Source organism: Protobothrops mucrosquamatus, unplaced genomic scaffold (assembly GCF_001527695.2).
Source record: "Protobothrops mucrosquamatus isolate PMUCROS unplaced genomic scaffold, P.Mucros_1.0 scaffold26, whole genome shotgun sequence".
NCBI classification, from domain to species: domain Eukaryota; kingdom Metazoa; phylum Chordata; class Lepidosauria; order Squamata; family Viperidae; genus Protobothrops; species Protobothrops mucrosquamatus.
In genome coordinates, this window is record NW_015386411.1 from 742,886 (window position 1) to 756,677 (window position 13,792).

General features: G+C 36.4%; 1 protein-coding gene across 2 annotated transcripts in view; it reads right to left on the bottom strand.

The window, feature by feature from the left end:
- Window positions 1-13,792, bottom strand: part of POC1B (POC1 centriolar protein B) — a 52,232-nt gene that overhangs the window by 21,486 nt on the left and 16,954 nt on the right. For both annotated transcript variants that reach the window (XM_015810974.1, XM_015810973.1), the window contains exons 7-10: window positions 8,155-8,288; window positions 7,677-7,745; window positions 7,261-7,413; window positions 3,785-3,877 (exon numbers count right to left, since the gene is read on the bottom strand). In XM_015810974.1, the coding sequence (XP_015666460.1) occupies window positions 3,785-3,877; window positions 7,261-7,413; window positions 7,677-7,745; window positions 8,155-8,288 (449 nt within the window). The remainder of the gene's footprint in view (window positions 1-3,784; window positions 3,878-7,260; window positions 7,414-7,676; window positions 7,746-8,154; window positions 8,289-13,792) is intronic.

Here is a 13,792-nt window from a genome sequence, read left to right on the forward strand (position 1 = left end):
CACTTCACTTCATTGTATGTATGCAACAGCATTCAACTAAAATTATTCTGAAAAAAAGATGTCCATGTATAGTGTCCAGTGTGATTTGTTTGATGTAAGACCCACAAACTAACACAAATCTCAGAACAAGTAAATATAGTTTATTAATATAGCTGGCAGGGCAAGCACTTGCATATAAACAGGGAGCAAACCTCATATTCACATTAATGTTACCTAGTTGGGCAATGAACACGTCTGCAAGCAAAAAACCAAGATCAGAGAGCACCAAGAACTTCACAGTTCAATCCCAAACTACAGATATTCTCTTCTATTGATAAAATTTCTTTTAAAAAATGAATTCTCCCAAAGCTGCAAGATTACTTCCATTTTTGTCATATTGGGCTATAACATTGGAAAAAACTTGGACTGTTGTACATAACTTTGGAAAATACCTATTTGGCAATGATTCTTAAAGAGTTTTAATTGATCAAGGACATTTGCAATTCAGATTATAATTGATCAATATGGCTTCTCCGATTAACCTCCATCAATTTCAGCAACTGTGTTAAAATAGTGCAGCCAAGCTGAGGTTAGTTCTCTGAGATATGGACTTTAGAAAATAGTACAAACAAGTACAAGGAGTCCTCAAACTTACAACAGTTCATTCAGTGACCGTTCGAAGTTACAATGGCACTGAAAAGAGTGGCTTATGACTCTTTTTCATACTTAAGACCGTTGCAGCATCCCCCTGATCACATGATCAAAATACAAATGCTTGGCAACTAACTCATATTTATGACATTTGCAGTGTCTCACAGTCATGTGATCACCTTTTGCCACCTTCAGACAATCAAAGTCAATGGAGAAGCCAGATTCACTTAACAACCATGTTACTAAATTAACTATTGCAGTGATTCACTTAACAACTGTGGCAAGAAAGGTCATAAAATGGGGCAAAATTCACTTAACAACTGTGTTGCTTAGCAACATAAATTTTGGGCTTAATTGTGGTTGTAAGTCGAGGACTATCAGTATCACAGTAACTTACACGCACATAAAGAAGGTAACTTGTAAATGTACACTATGTGGTTTCAATTTCTTCCACAAGTATCAAGGATTCCCAATGTATTACGCAAACATGCTTGATAGAATTAAAAAATTAAAAATTAAAAATTAAAAAATCAAAATCAATCAACTAGTAGAAATCAATCAACTAGTAGAATAGACATCAAAATCAATCAACTAGTAGAATAGACATCTGCCACATTTAAGCCTAAAACTGGGCAGTTACAGATTTACAGAACTACTGATGGCCTGCTTCATTAGTTGCTGTTATACTTATGAACTGGCAACGGTATTTAGAACAGTACTAAATCATCTTGTAGGTCAGCAGGAAACTCATTAGGATCAGACAGTCCAAGTAACAGAAGCACTTTCTAAGAGTGCTAAAATAATGGTTTCTTGTGTGAAAGGCTTGCTGGTGCACCTGCATTCCTTGGGGTTTAGCTTTCAGAGAGTTGTTTTTTTTCTACAGGAAGATGGAATTGTTTGTCAGTGGATGTGTGTACTGAAGGATTTTACACATGCCTCAGAATTGGTTGTGACAATGATCCCTAGTCCTTAGATTATTAGATACATTGTGGGGGGGAGGGTGGGAAGAGATAAAAATGGAAAAGAAGGAAATGATGATGGATACTGGTCATAGTTCATAAGAATAGCATCAGCTTAAGCTACAGTGGAATGAAAATAGAATAGCCTTATTTGTATAGCAAACTACTGTATTACTTTAAACGTAGATCATATTTTTACATCTATGATGCATTAGTGTTAGAATTAGAGGAATACTTAAGTATTAACAAATCCTATGATACAAGCTAAACTATTATTTGCCTGTTCAAAGTGACACATTTTGTTAAGAAAGTATTCCTCAGTTGCTATGCAGGGATGAAGTTTCAGTTTCAACCAGTAAACTGTTTCCCCATAACAATTCATGGAACCAGAATTACCACTAATAGTTCTTGTTTTGATTTCTATCACAGTATTTTCCTAGCTCATGGATTACTTGTAAATCACCTTGGATTGACAGGGGTTTAGTGAAATATAAACTGAATTAATCAATAAATAAATTTAGTCATTAATTAGATGGTGGGTGATAAATTTCTGTTTGCTACAAACATTTCCGAAAATAGCAATGGATTATCATATACTTCTTCACTCTTGCAGCAATCTGTAGGGGAGGAGAGCTGGTGGCATGGAGGTTAATACAACTGCCTAGTATGCAGGCTGCCTAGGTTCAAATCCCATAAAGGGTATGGCTAGCTCATAAGAGCTAAAAAGCTTGAAATAGCTATTCTATTCTTTCAGGGGCTGCCACAAAGAAGAGGGTTGCATCTTAACATCTTGTGTTATAATGATATTTGGGAAAGACCTTGGGAAATGGGACAAAGAAGGCTTAAAGGAGATAGTGGGAGAGCTGTACTTTGAGACTTGCAAGATTTTATGTTAATGCAGTTTTACAATAAAGTAGAATCAGCTTATTTGGTCATGTTTCCTGTCTGGTCTACCGGCTAAGGCTGACATGCGTATTTGTTGTGGTAATTAAATCTTTGCAGAAACTACATAAGCCAGCCATGATTGACCGCGAATGTTTCCATGCGCTCCTCACCTGCTTGTTTCTTGTGTTCTGAAAATGTTGCCTGCCTTAGCCTGAATGATAAGAAGCCCAACTGGCATGCTCTTTTGTATCTAATTTTCAGTCCAAAGAATAAGGAGTTTTTTCATTTCCTAATTGAGGCCATTTTGGTGTCTTATATGTGTTATAACTGTTTTCATTCCTGATAATCTTTTTATCACCTCTCTAATCCTTTCCTTGTCCTTCAAAATAGTGGAGATTGTGTAATGGGCCAAATTGTCTTCTCATGCTATAATAATCATCTATAAACTTCATCTTTAAATTGAAACTATAATATTCACATACAATCTTCATCTTCAAATTGAGATCAATGGCTTTTCTTTGCTTTTTGACACTTTTTTCAGCTGAACTATCGTTTTTTCTCTTTGAAGACATCTTGGTATGGGGTATTAATGGGCATAAATAAGTAGATAAACAAAAATAATAGGTTATATGTGATACTAACTATAATAGCAAACATCTGACTGAAAAAGACAGAAATTCTGCAAAGGTCATAAATGCACACAATGGGTGCAAAAATATTTTTTAACCATTATATTTGTGAATGGTTGCTAATCAACTTAGTTGCTATATGAAGAGTAGCTGTAATTTATTCATTCAAATCCGAAAAAACACATTGTTTTGGATCCTGGAACAATTCATTTTCTTCTTGCTCAATTTTACCACAACCATTAAGGTGCTTTTAAATGAACACGTATCAGTGATTAAAACTATCATATTTTCATTATCAGTGGCCGAAGATATGCTATTCTGTGTGTAGGCATGTTTCTATGTAACTGGTGGGAATGTCTGCCCAGCCTGCCTCCTGCTACAATTCTCAGATTCCTTATCCTCTTCTGATAGACTATAAGATACCTTCACATCTGAAGTTTATTGAGAAATAAAATAGGAATCACAATATTGGCATATAAAAACTTCTGATAAAAAAGAAAATGCTTTTTGAAAGTTATAAATAACTCATAACTTAATTCAGGATTCTCACATAATTCTATTTCAATTAAGAAAGGAAAGAAAAATGTCAAGCACAGAGGCTGTACAAGCTGTACAAATCTTAACTTGTACTGAATTTTTAATAGTTTTGCACAAAAATGTATTATAATTGGTATAACTTACCTGCCATGATGGGGGAAACGTAGGTGATGAAGCGATATTTACAACAGGAGGGTCTAATATTTGCATATTTGTTACATCAAAGTTGGGATTTATCTGTTGAAAAATAGATTTGCTATTATTCTGTTATTAAAAATTAAAGATTGAATGCTTAAAATATACATGATATATTTAAATATTTAAGAAAAAAATTCAGGATATATTTAGGGAAAAAAAATCATACTCACAACAGGTTCCTTACTTTTTTCTTACAGTTTGGATTATATCAAGTTTATTCTGCTTTTCCTCAAGACCGAGGATGAAATTTGTTTAATGTCATGTCCTCTGATGAGTCAATTGGGTATCTATTATATTTGGATTTCAGTTACCTTTATAGCTTCTGGAAATTTTCATTTAAAACATGTGAATGCATTAGTTTAACTACCCCTTTCTTAGATAAAGTAATAATTTAAAAAATTGCCTAACAGTAGATAACAGTAGTTAAAGCAGATGTATATAATGTCAATGTAATACAAAGCTTTGTTGCACTGACAAAACCCTAAAACAAGAGTTGTTCTCTAGGAGACCCTAGAACAGGGGTGTCAAATTGCCGGCCTGCGGGCTGGATGCGTCACACCAAAACCGCACCCACCCCATTGCCGGCAATGGGAAAAAAGTTGTGATATGTTGCGAAACGTCATGTGACGTCATGAATTTGACACCGGTGCCCTAGAAAATGCTTCAGGAATTCCATAAAAAGAAGTGGGAGACTTTGTGCTGCATGTAGAGCAGAAGTAAAAGTTTATGAAGCATGTCCAAATTATTAATATAAAAATATTGTCCCTACTACCCTCATAAAAGTATAATGAAGAATGCTAAAATTCACTAAAATACATCTAAAACACAAATGGATTCACTACAGTCGGCATCATGACATTAAAAATCTCTTACAGCTATATGGAAACATTCAACCTTAGTTTCAACTGCGAAACTGACCATCCTTAACCAAGCTAAATTGAAAAAATGCTAGGAATTCCTGGAAGCCTAGAATTCAGACAAATCAGCCTTTGCTGAACACATAGAAATAAAGTATATTTCTGCTCCATTCAAAAGAGACAATAAAAAAGCTAAGAAGGAAATAAAAAAACCCAAAACATCCTCTCCAGCAATCAACACCCAGATAAACAGGGATTAAGGTAAAGGTAAAGACTTTGCCTCTCCGGTTGTGTCTGACTCTAGGGGGCGGTGCTCATCTCTGTTGCTTAATCAAGGGAGCCAGCATTATCCAAAGACATTTCCATGGCCATGTGGTCAGCAAGATTATATGCTAAAGCGCATGGAATGCTATTACCTTCCCAACGAATTGTTATCTATTTATCTACTTGCATTTGCATACTTTTGAACTGCTAGGTGGGCAGGTGCTAGGGCAAGCAATGGAAGCTCATCCCATCGCACAGCGCTCAGATCTCGAACCTGGGCTGTCAGCTTTCCAGATGAAAAGCTCAGCATCTTTAACCATTGAGCCATCAGACCCCTAAACAAACAGGGATTAATACCAGACAATCAAGCAAAATATAATACCCAAATCAAGGAACTAGATATAGAGAAACCCCCTCCCCCATCAAAATTGGCAAGGGCAAGCTACTGTATATAAACAGGGAGCAAATCTCACACTCACACTGATGAAATTATCTACCTGGGTAATGAAACATCTGCAAGTAAAATCAAGCTTAAAGAGTACTAAAGACTCCACATTAAAATACCCTTTGTACATTAAAGCTTCTAAAATTAAAATTACCTTGAGAGAAGATGGACAGCCTATAAATTTTACAAACAAATAAATAAAATCTGACTTAAGTAAGCATCTGGATATTGACATGATTCTCTAAAGGAGGTGGGGAAATTACTTAAAAGGATAATTTCTACCGTGCTACTTTTTTTTTTTACTTTGATGGATAGGACTATAACTGAGGCTTGGTAAGTAGATCCCAGCAGATAATGGCACAACAATGGGGTTTCATGAAAGGCTTTAAAAAAACAATATGATAATTTCAATTGACATAGAAACTAAGTGGAATCTATTGCAATAGCTGCTAAATGATTGCTAAATAGATTAAACAAGCTAACCTTCCTGACAGAACACAGATATTTTTGTATGAGCTGAAGCTTCCAATTTGTGTATCTTTTAATAACCTTAATCTAAAATATTTCAACTTTCTCTTCTGTGTGATCATATTGAGTATAACACCATGGGAGCATTATATAAACTATGTAACTGAAATGTTCTTTAAAATGTTCTTTATCACCACATTTACTGTTCTATTGTATTAAAGCTACTTAATATAAGATAGCGCTATCAATATTTAAAAGTGCTCTGATCCTAAAAAAAATCCTGTTACATATTAGGATGGTTTCCATTCAACAAAATATTCTTAAATATTAGTGCCATCTAGTGTGTTAATGCTATAATAAGCTAGTAACATAAAATACTATGTAAAACATATACATCCATCATATATGGGACCCATATTAACATTATATGAACTATATTGTCTGTTACTCCATAATTAAGTCTCTATTCTCAACAACCTTTCCTAAACAGGGTGATAACTGTCAATGTGGCTATGTTAAGAGGTGGCTTTTTAGAGTGTATACTAAGTGTTTCACGGCCAAAGAGGTATGTGGCACCTTTCAAATCCAGTGGCACATGTCATGCCTGATCATTGCAGGACCTGGAGGAGCATGAATTTAACTCACAGGTGGCAGAAATCATGATATGGAAGAGTCTGTCTTCTTCAGGTTCCACAGACTCAAAGGAATTGCAAATGGACACTTGATGTCGCTTAGCCCACATTGCTGTCAAATTGGCATCCAAACAATAGCAACTTTATCCACAAGGAAATTCACAAATTCATTTTTCCCTCCCCATAAAAGGGCTATATCACTCTGAACAGAGTCATGAGATAGGAATGCATACACACATTAAACGCAAATAAATGTTTACTGTTTTTATTGCCACTGAATATGCTCAAACATGAATTCATACTAGAATCTAGTTGTGTCCTGTTTTTCTGCCATTCTTATTGGCTAGCCTATTTAGAATATAGTTGCCTGTGTATTAATTGGTAATTAGGAAGAAATGAGAGAAAGGAAGACTTTAAGGTTTTAAAGTCAGAGTTGTTCCTTGGCAGCCTACCCTCCACCCTCAACATACATTTGTAACTGTGCTCTATAACCGGCAGGGAGAGACCTGTTAAAAAAAGATTTAGAGAAAAGGAGCAAACTACTTAATGAGAAATATTACATTCACTGAGTTTAAAATGCCCATTTTCAGGAGAAAGAATAGAAACTGTGGATGGTAGAGAAGAAAATGAATGAAAAACTCTGGAAAAAAACATGATCAAAAGCTCAGTCAGTATTCCTAAAGAAATATTTACACCGAAAAACTACAGATTCCAGCTATACCTAATAAATTGTTATTAAAAGCCATAATAGTTTACCTCAACTGACTGTGATTTTGCATCATGGCGATGAGGGGATCGAGGGTAAATATCCAGAAGGTGAGGTGGATCATCACTATGTAGTCTTTGCATATGCTTTTCCAGAACTTTCTTATATTCAGATGCATCAAAATTTGTCTTCCAGAGCAGCACCTGTAAGAAATTTGCTAGTTTCATGAATGCAGTTTTTTCATTTGGTAATTAAACATTTAACTGAATATTTAGTTTATAGTAAAGCAACAAGACATATAGTATAATTTAACTAAAGGGAAAATTTGCTGACTAAAAACATCAGACAATAATTTTATAATCAACATACTTGAAAAATATATTCCTCTAAATTTGATAATAAAATATTAATTTAGTGAACTTATTGAGAAGTGTTATTTATTAAGAATGTAACTATTTTAACAAACCTGTGTATCTGTGCCACCAGAAGCAAATGTCTCCCCATCTTTTGAAAAAGCTACAGAAAGCACCGGGCCCTAAATTTTTAAAAAAGAACAAAGGGGAACAAGATAAATATATATTTTAAAAGGCATAATCTTTTAGTTTTTTTATACTTTCTCCCTTCTTATTTAATCATCCTAAATTGCTAATAAACAAGTAATATGTAATGGTTAAGCATATTTAGTTGGCATATTATGCATGCAATATTTGTCCAATTGATATTTTTTAACTGATTATGTGCCATTAAGTTATTTTTGATTCATAGGAACTACATAGTGCTGGGTGTTTGCATAATTTGTTCAAATTAGGATAATTAAAGATATAGCTCCAGTATAATTGCCACAGGTTTTCATTACACTAACTTTATTATTCCATGGATAGAAATTAATTTTTATGATGAAAAGAACAAGGTCTTAAAAGCAAGTCCAAAAATAGAGATTGTACCTCATGCCCATGAAGTGTGTATAAGAGTCTTCCTTCTACAAGATCCATTATCTTAAGAGTTCCATCACTAGATGCTGTTATGAGAAAGTTACCAGAAGGATGGAAAGATGTGTAATTAACACTTGCCCTGTGAACTGATTTAAATAAAAGTAGTTCAGATATTGATGCAAAAAAAAGTTCTGAAACAAAACAACAATATAATAACATTGCTGACCACCAACACAAACTAAGAATAACAATAAAGCTTACCTCCAGGATATGGTGCACAGGGTTGTATCCTATGACTGATATTTTTAAAATGCAGTTCTAGTAAGTACTGTTTTTTCAGGTTTTAACTAGCTTTTACATCACTGTATCTATCATTCTCCTTCAATGTTATCCTTTACAAGTATGCAAAATGCTTTGAGTTTGGAATGTCTCATAACTAAGTTACACTCACACCAAGGGCTCTGTAACTGACTAAATTTATAAAGGGCTATCCTGAATTCCACTTTCCTATCCATATTATCTAGAGTTCCTACAATAGCTTATTTTCATTGCTATTGTTCAAAAAGTCTGCTTATTTAAGTTTTCCTGTTCTTCTTCATTCTTCTGCTTCACTAATCAGTTATTTCAATTTTTACATTCCAGATCATTTGATAGATTTTGATTTGGAAAAAGACAAATTTATTCTGTTATATGTTGCTGTTCTATATTGTACACACTGCAGGATTACAGAATTATTAACATTCCACCAACATTTAGAATGGAGGTACAAACCTGAGCCCCAGAATACACACCAATATGAATATATAGCTATTTAAACAATCCTGTTTCTGCCAAGCAGAACTTTTGAATCCAATATATAAGGAACTAGGCTTGGAATATTCATTAAGTATTCCAAAATTCTGCACAGCTAAATCAGTCCCCAAACATGTAAGACAGTATACGTTTATACTTGTTTTTTCTGCTAAGCACTCAAGCCATTTCCTAGCCCTAAGAGAGAATTGTAAAAATTAAAATACTTATTTAAAAAAACTAGAGAAAATTGAAAAATAAAGTGAGAAATGGGCAAGGCTACCAATGAAACTTCAAAGTTTGCAAAAGAAAAGCCAACATAATTTCTGAGAGAGAAAAAACTGTGTACAAAAGCAGGTACATTTGTGATTGTAAGAGAAATATGAGATTTTCTGATTTTGGGGCCTCATTAACTGTACACTGAACCCCTTTAAATAAAGAATGGGTAATTTACACAAAAAGTAAAAGTAGCTGGAGTACTGGGTGAAAGTGATTACGTAATGATACAGTTCTTCATTTTAAACATTAAAACTAATCTAGTCTAATACATTTATTGAATTTCTTTTAAAAAAGAGTTTAATGCATTCAGAGCAGGCATAAGAGGAATTCTGTGGCAGAAGAAACTAAAGGGCAGAAAAAAAGCTAAAAATGGGTGGGAGTTCCTAAAAAAGAAGATACAAAAAGCACAACTACAATAGAAGACCTGGAGAGAGCAGAAGAAAGCTTGTATCTGAAGAATTAGATAATTAGTCTTTTAACACCGAAATTACAAGACTAATGTTTGGAATGTCTGTAACCAACACATCCAAAAACAATACATGAAAAACTGAGTGCTTTATTAAGTCATTACCTCTTTATTCAAGAAAGAATATTAATATTTGATTAAAGATATGTGATTCTACTGCCATCCTGTGGTCTTAAAAATCATTACCATTCAGTTTTTATGAGGTGTAGTATAATTTAATCTTTAAATCTACAAAATACCATACCTTAATTGGAAATTTTCTAAAACAATCATCAGCAATACACAGACTAAATAGCATTTCAGACTATGAAAAGGAGAAAGGAGGCATGGGTAAAAGAAAGAAGTGCCATGGCACCAGCCCAGGATCTCTCCCACCAGTGAAGAATGCAAAACAACTAAAAATTGAGGAGCACTTTGCTGGCAGGAGACTTGTAAGTAAAACTATCCCCCCCCCACTTCATTTCCAATAAACCGGAGAGATTAGAACGGGACCTGCAAAGAGATCTGAAAAAACAGCAGATACTGGACTTTCCCGATCTGGGGGGAGGGGAGCAAAATGATAGCCAGCTATTTTCACAAACAACGGGTCCAGCTACAGCTGGCATGGAGACTAAGATAAAGACTAAAAAGGTTAACAACAACAATCTAATTCAGAGTAGGGAGAGCTTACTGTGGGAGAATACAACAGAGTTTATGGCAAAGCAATGTCTTCTCACAGCGCAAACAGTAGTTTCAATATTTGAACAACTAATAACCATTCAACATGATGTGGAGACACTGAAAAAAGATATAGCTGTTCTTCTCCAAGCACAACATTGGGCTATGGGCACCCCCACTGAAGTCCTTACAGCTGACCTGGGTAAATCCAATACTCAGGAGAGGGAAGAAAAAAAAAGAGGAAAATGAACACAGACCCTGGGAAACAGATAAAGAACCTGCTAAAAAGTGGCAGCCCACTCAGAAAAATAGTCCTTCTCCAGCTAAGGCAACAAGAGGAGGAGGTATTAATAGAGAAGTTTCATGGGAAGACAATAAAGCATCCCACCTACAATTACACCAATCATATCAATCACATCGCTCACTACAAACACATCAGGTTGGCTGAGAATCCACATGAACAGGCTTAATCATGGTCGCTGGAATACCAAGAGTGCTATACTAAATTCCCTAAGCCAGCTTCTTCACTGTCACTGGGGGCAGATTGATCTACATACTGCAGAGTGGCTCCCTGAGGCCCCAAATTGGAAGCGGATATTTCTCTCCTTTAAGCAGCCCACCATACCGCTGATGCTATTTAAGATGAAGGCACATCTAGCCTCCTTTCAAATCTCTCCCATCAGAGTTTTCTACAAGGAAAGGGTTAAACCCTTAATTGTTAACATGTGAGCTCCCAAGGTTGCTGTCTCTTCCGCATTCTCAACCCTGGGAAAGGGAGAGGGAGAAAGTGGGAGTAAGCCAGCCCCATTCGGTGAAGATGTACTTAATAGCACAGAAACTGGTCTTATTAATGCTTTTGGCGCTCTCCCAAGGAGTGAACAAGATAATATATTATTCAAGTTAGAAAACCTAAAGAAATCCTTATTGGTCACAACTGATACGTCTGAACCGCTTATTGATTTGGTTTCCCCTATAATTGAGCCTCTTACTTCTCCCCCAGGAGGCAAGAGTTTGCAAGAATATGAGTTCATCGAAAGCAGAAGCCAAGATACACAGGGGCCAGTAGAGGTCCCAATAGAGAAGGAGATGTTAGCATCCTTATGTGACTTCCTGATGATACCTTCTGCACCACATCAAGAAATCGAGAGAGGATTCATGTCAGTGCCATCATTTCAAAGCCGAATAGAGCATGACCTAATAACCCCTTGCTCTACACCTAGAGAAGAGGCTCCGGAACGGCAAGCCTTGTTAGCTGGTGCTAAATCTTCTTACCTGGAACAAATTTCCCAGGAGTCTACACAGAATTTTGATGGGGCTCCCCTCCTTTTAGAGAAGGCCAATTTCGTGTGTGACGACACCTCAAGCCATTGCAACAACCCCACAACTTCCCTTTGTATAAATCAAATCTCCTGATGAACTGCAAAAGATAAGCCCCTCTCCATTATAATCTGGAATATAACCTGGTTGGTCTGTGCCATCAAAAGACCAACATTGTTTTGACTATATACAGTATCACAATTTCACATTCTCTTTTTACAGGAAACCTGGGCCTCTACAAAGATACAGTTAGATGGTTACTGGGGTAACTCTATCCCGGCAGTCCCAAGTAAGGTGGGTGGGAGAGCTAAAGGGGGCATTGTGACATTAGTGAATACATCTTTGCATTTTAAATGTGTACCGCTGTCACCTCTTCAGCCATGGGTTGTGACTACCCTACTTTTATTCAAACAGGTGGAGATTTTGCTTTTTAATATCTACATTCCTCCGCTCAACAAGAATAATCTGATCAATAAGATCTGGGATGGTATAGAAGATTTTATCCTGGGCTGCTTAGACAAATACCCCACAGCAGCAATAATTATTGGGGGGGATTTAAATGCTAGGATGGGCCCAAACGATCAAGCATTATTTAATCAATTTAAGATCCACTATGATGAGAATGTACCAGGAGAACCCCTGCATTCCAGACAATTTAAAGACACCAAGGCAAATCGGGCAGGTCTGTGTGTAAGACAGATGACTGCACGCATGGACCTTTGTATCCTTAATGGTTCCACATGGGATGACCATCCAGCAGATTATACATATCGGGGAGCAGGAAGAACATCCACAGTTGATTATTGGATAATATCATATGACCTCTTGATGTTCCTGCAGAAGATGGAGGTAGACTCATGACTGGAAAGCGATCACGATCCACTAATCCTTACTTTTACATTACACCAGAAACTGCTAAGGGCTGGCTCAACCTATCTACCCAGGTTAGAGAACCAAAATACCCAGATAAAAATTAAATGGACAGAGAAAAATGAAAAGGAAGTTACTAAATGGATGTTAGCCCCAGAAACCATAGAACTACATACATCTCTATTAAGGAATAAGTTTGAAGGATCATACTTAGAGGGGTTTGAAACTTTAATTTTAAATTTGAAATCGGTTCTCACTAACAGAATACTAGTTCACCCCCAAAAGCCGGTTTTAAAGAATAAAAAATGGTTTGACAGGGATTGCGTGCAACTAAAAAAAAACATATAACAACAAATACAGAAAAAGTAAAAATGCCCCTTCTGAGGATTACACTCACTGCTTAAAGCAGATGAAGGCACAATATAAGACTTTTCTAAAAGCAAAGAAAAGGGCGGCTCTGAAGGAGTCTTGGCATAGACTAATTGCATCAGTCAGGACAAAAAATACATCCCTTTTTTGGCACATCACCAGAGGATTGGGGAAATCCCCCCTACCTCCAACTAATCAGGTACCGATTCTGGGAAGAATATTTTAGAGAGCTATATGCAGACCCCGGCTATGTAACTAATGAGAGCCAAATTAATTTGGACCAAACCCCTTACTGGCCCCCTGTTACACCAGGCGAGATATCCCGGTTGATTGGAACCCTCAAGGCTAATAAGGCACCTGGTGCTGACAATGTCCTGCCAGAAATAATAAAAAATAATCCCAGTTGGTGGGCTCCACTTTTAGCATCTCTGTTTACATTTATAGATAGAACGGGCCATATGCCAAGAGATTGGGGATTAGCAATTATCATACCAATCTATTAAAAAGGTAGTAGAAATGACCCAGGCAATTATAGACCCATTAGTCTTCTGAGTTATTAGTAAAATGTATGCCAAATACCGTATATACTCGAGTATAAGCCGAGTTTTTCAGCACATTTTTTGTGCTGAAAAATGCCCCCCTCGGCTTATACTCGAGTCAGCGTCTCGAGAACTGAGGAAAGTGAGTACCGCAGTTCTTTTTGGGGGAGGGAGGGAAGTCTCCTGCTCGGCCGCTTGCTTGACTTGCAGCCGATTTCCGGGGAAAGCCTCTTTACAGCAGGCTGCCTTTGGGAAGCGCTGCCTCCTTCCATTCATCTCTTTGCTGCTGGAGAAATTTGCAATTGCCCGTGCGAGAGGCAGACGACAAGGAGAGCGGAGTAGCTGCCTCATTTCCCACCCTAGG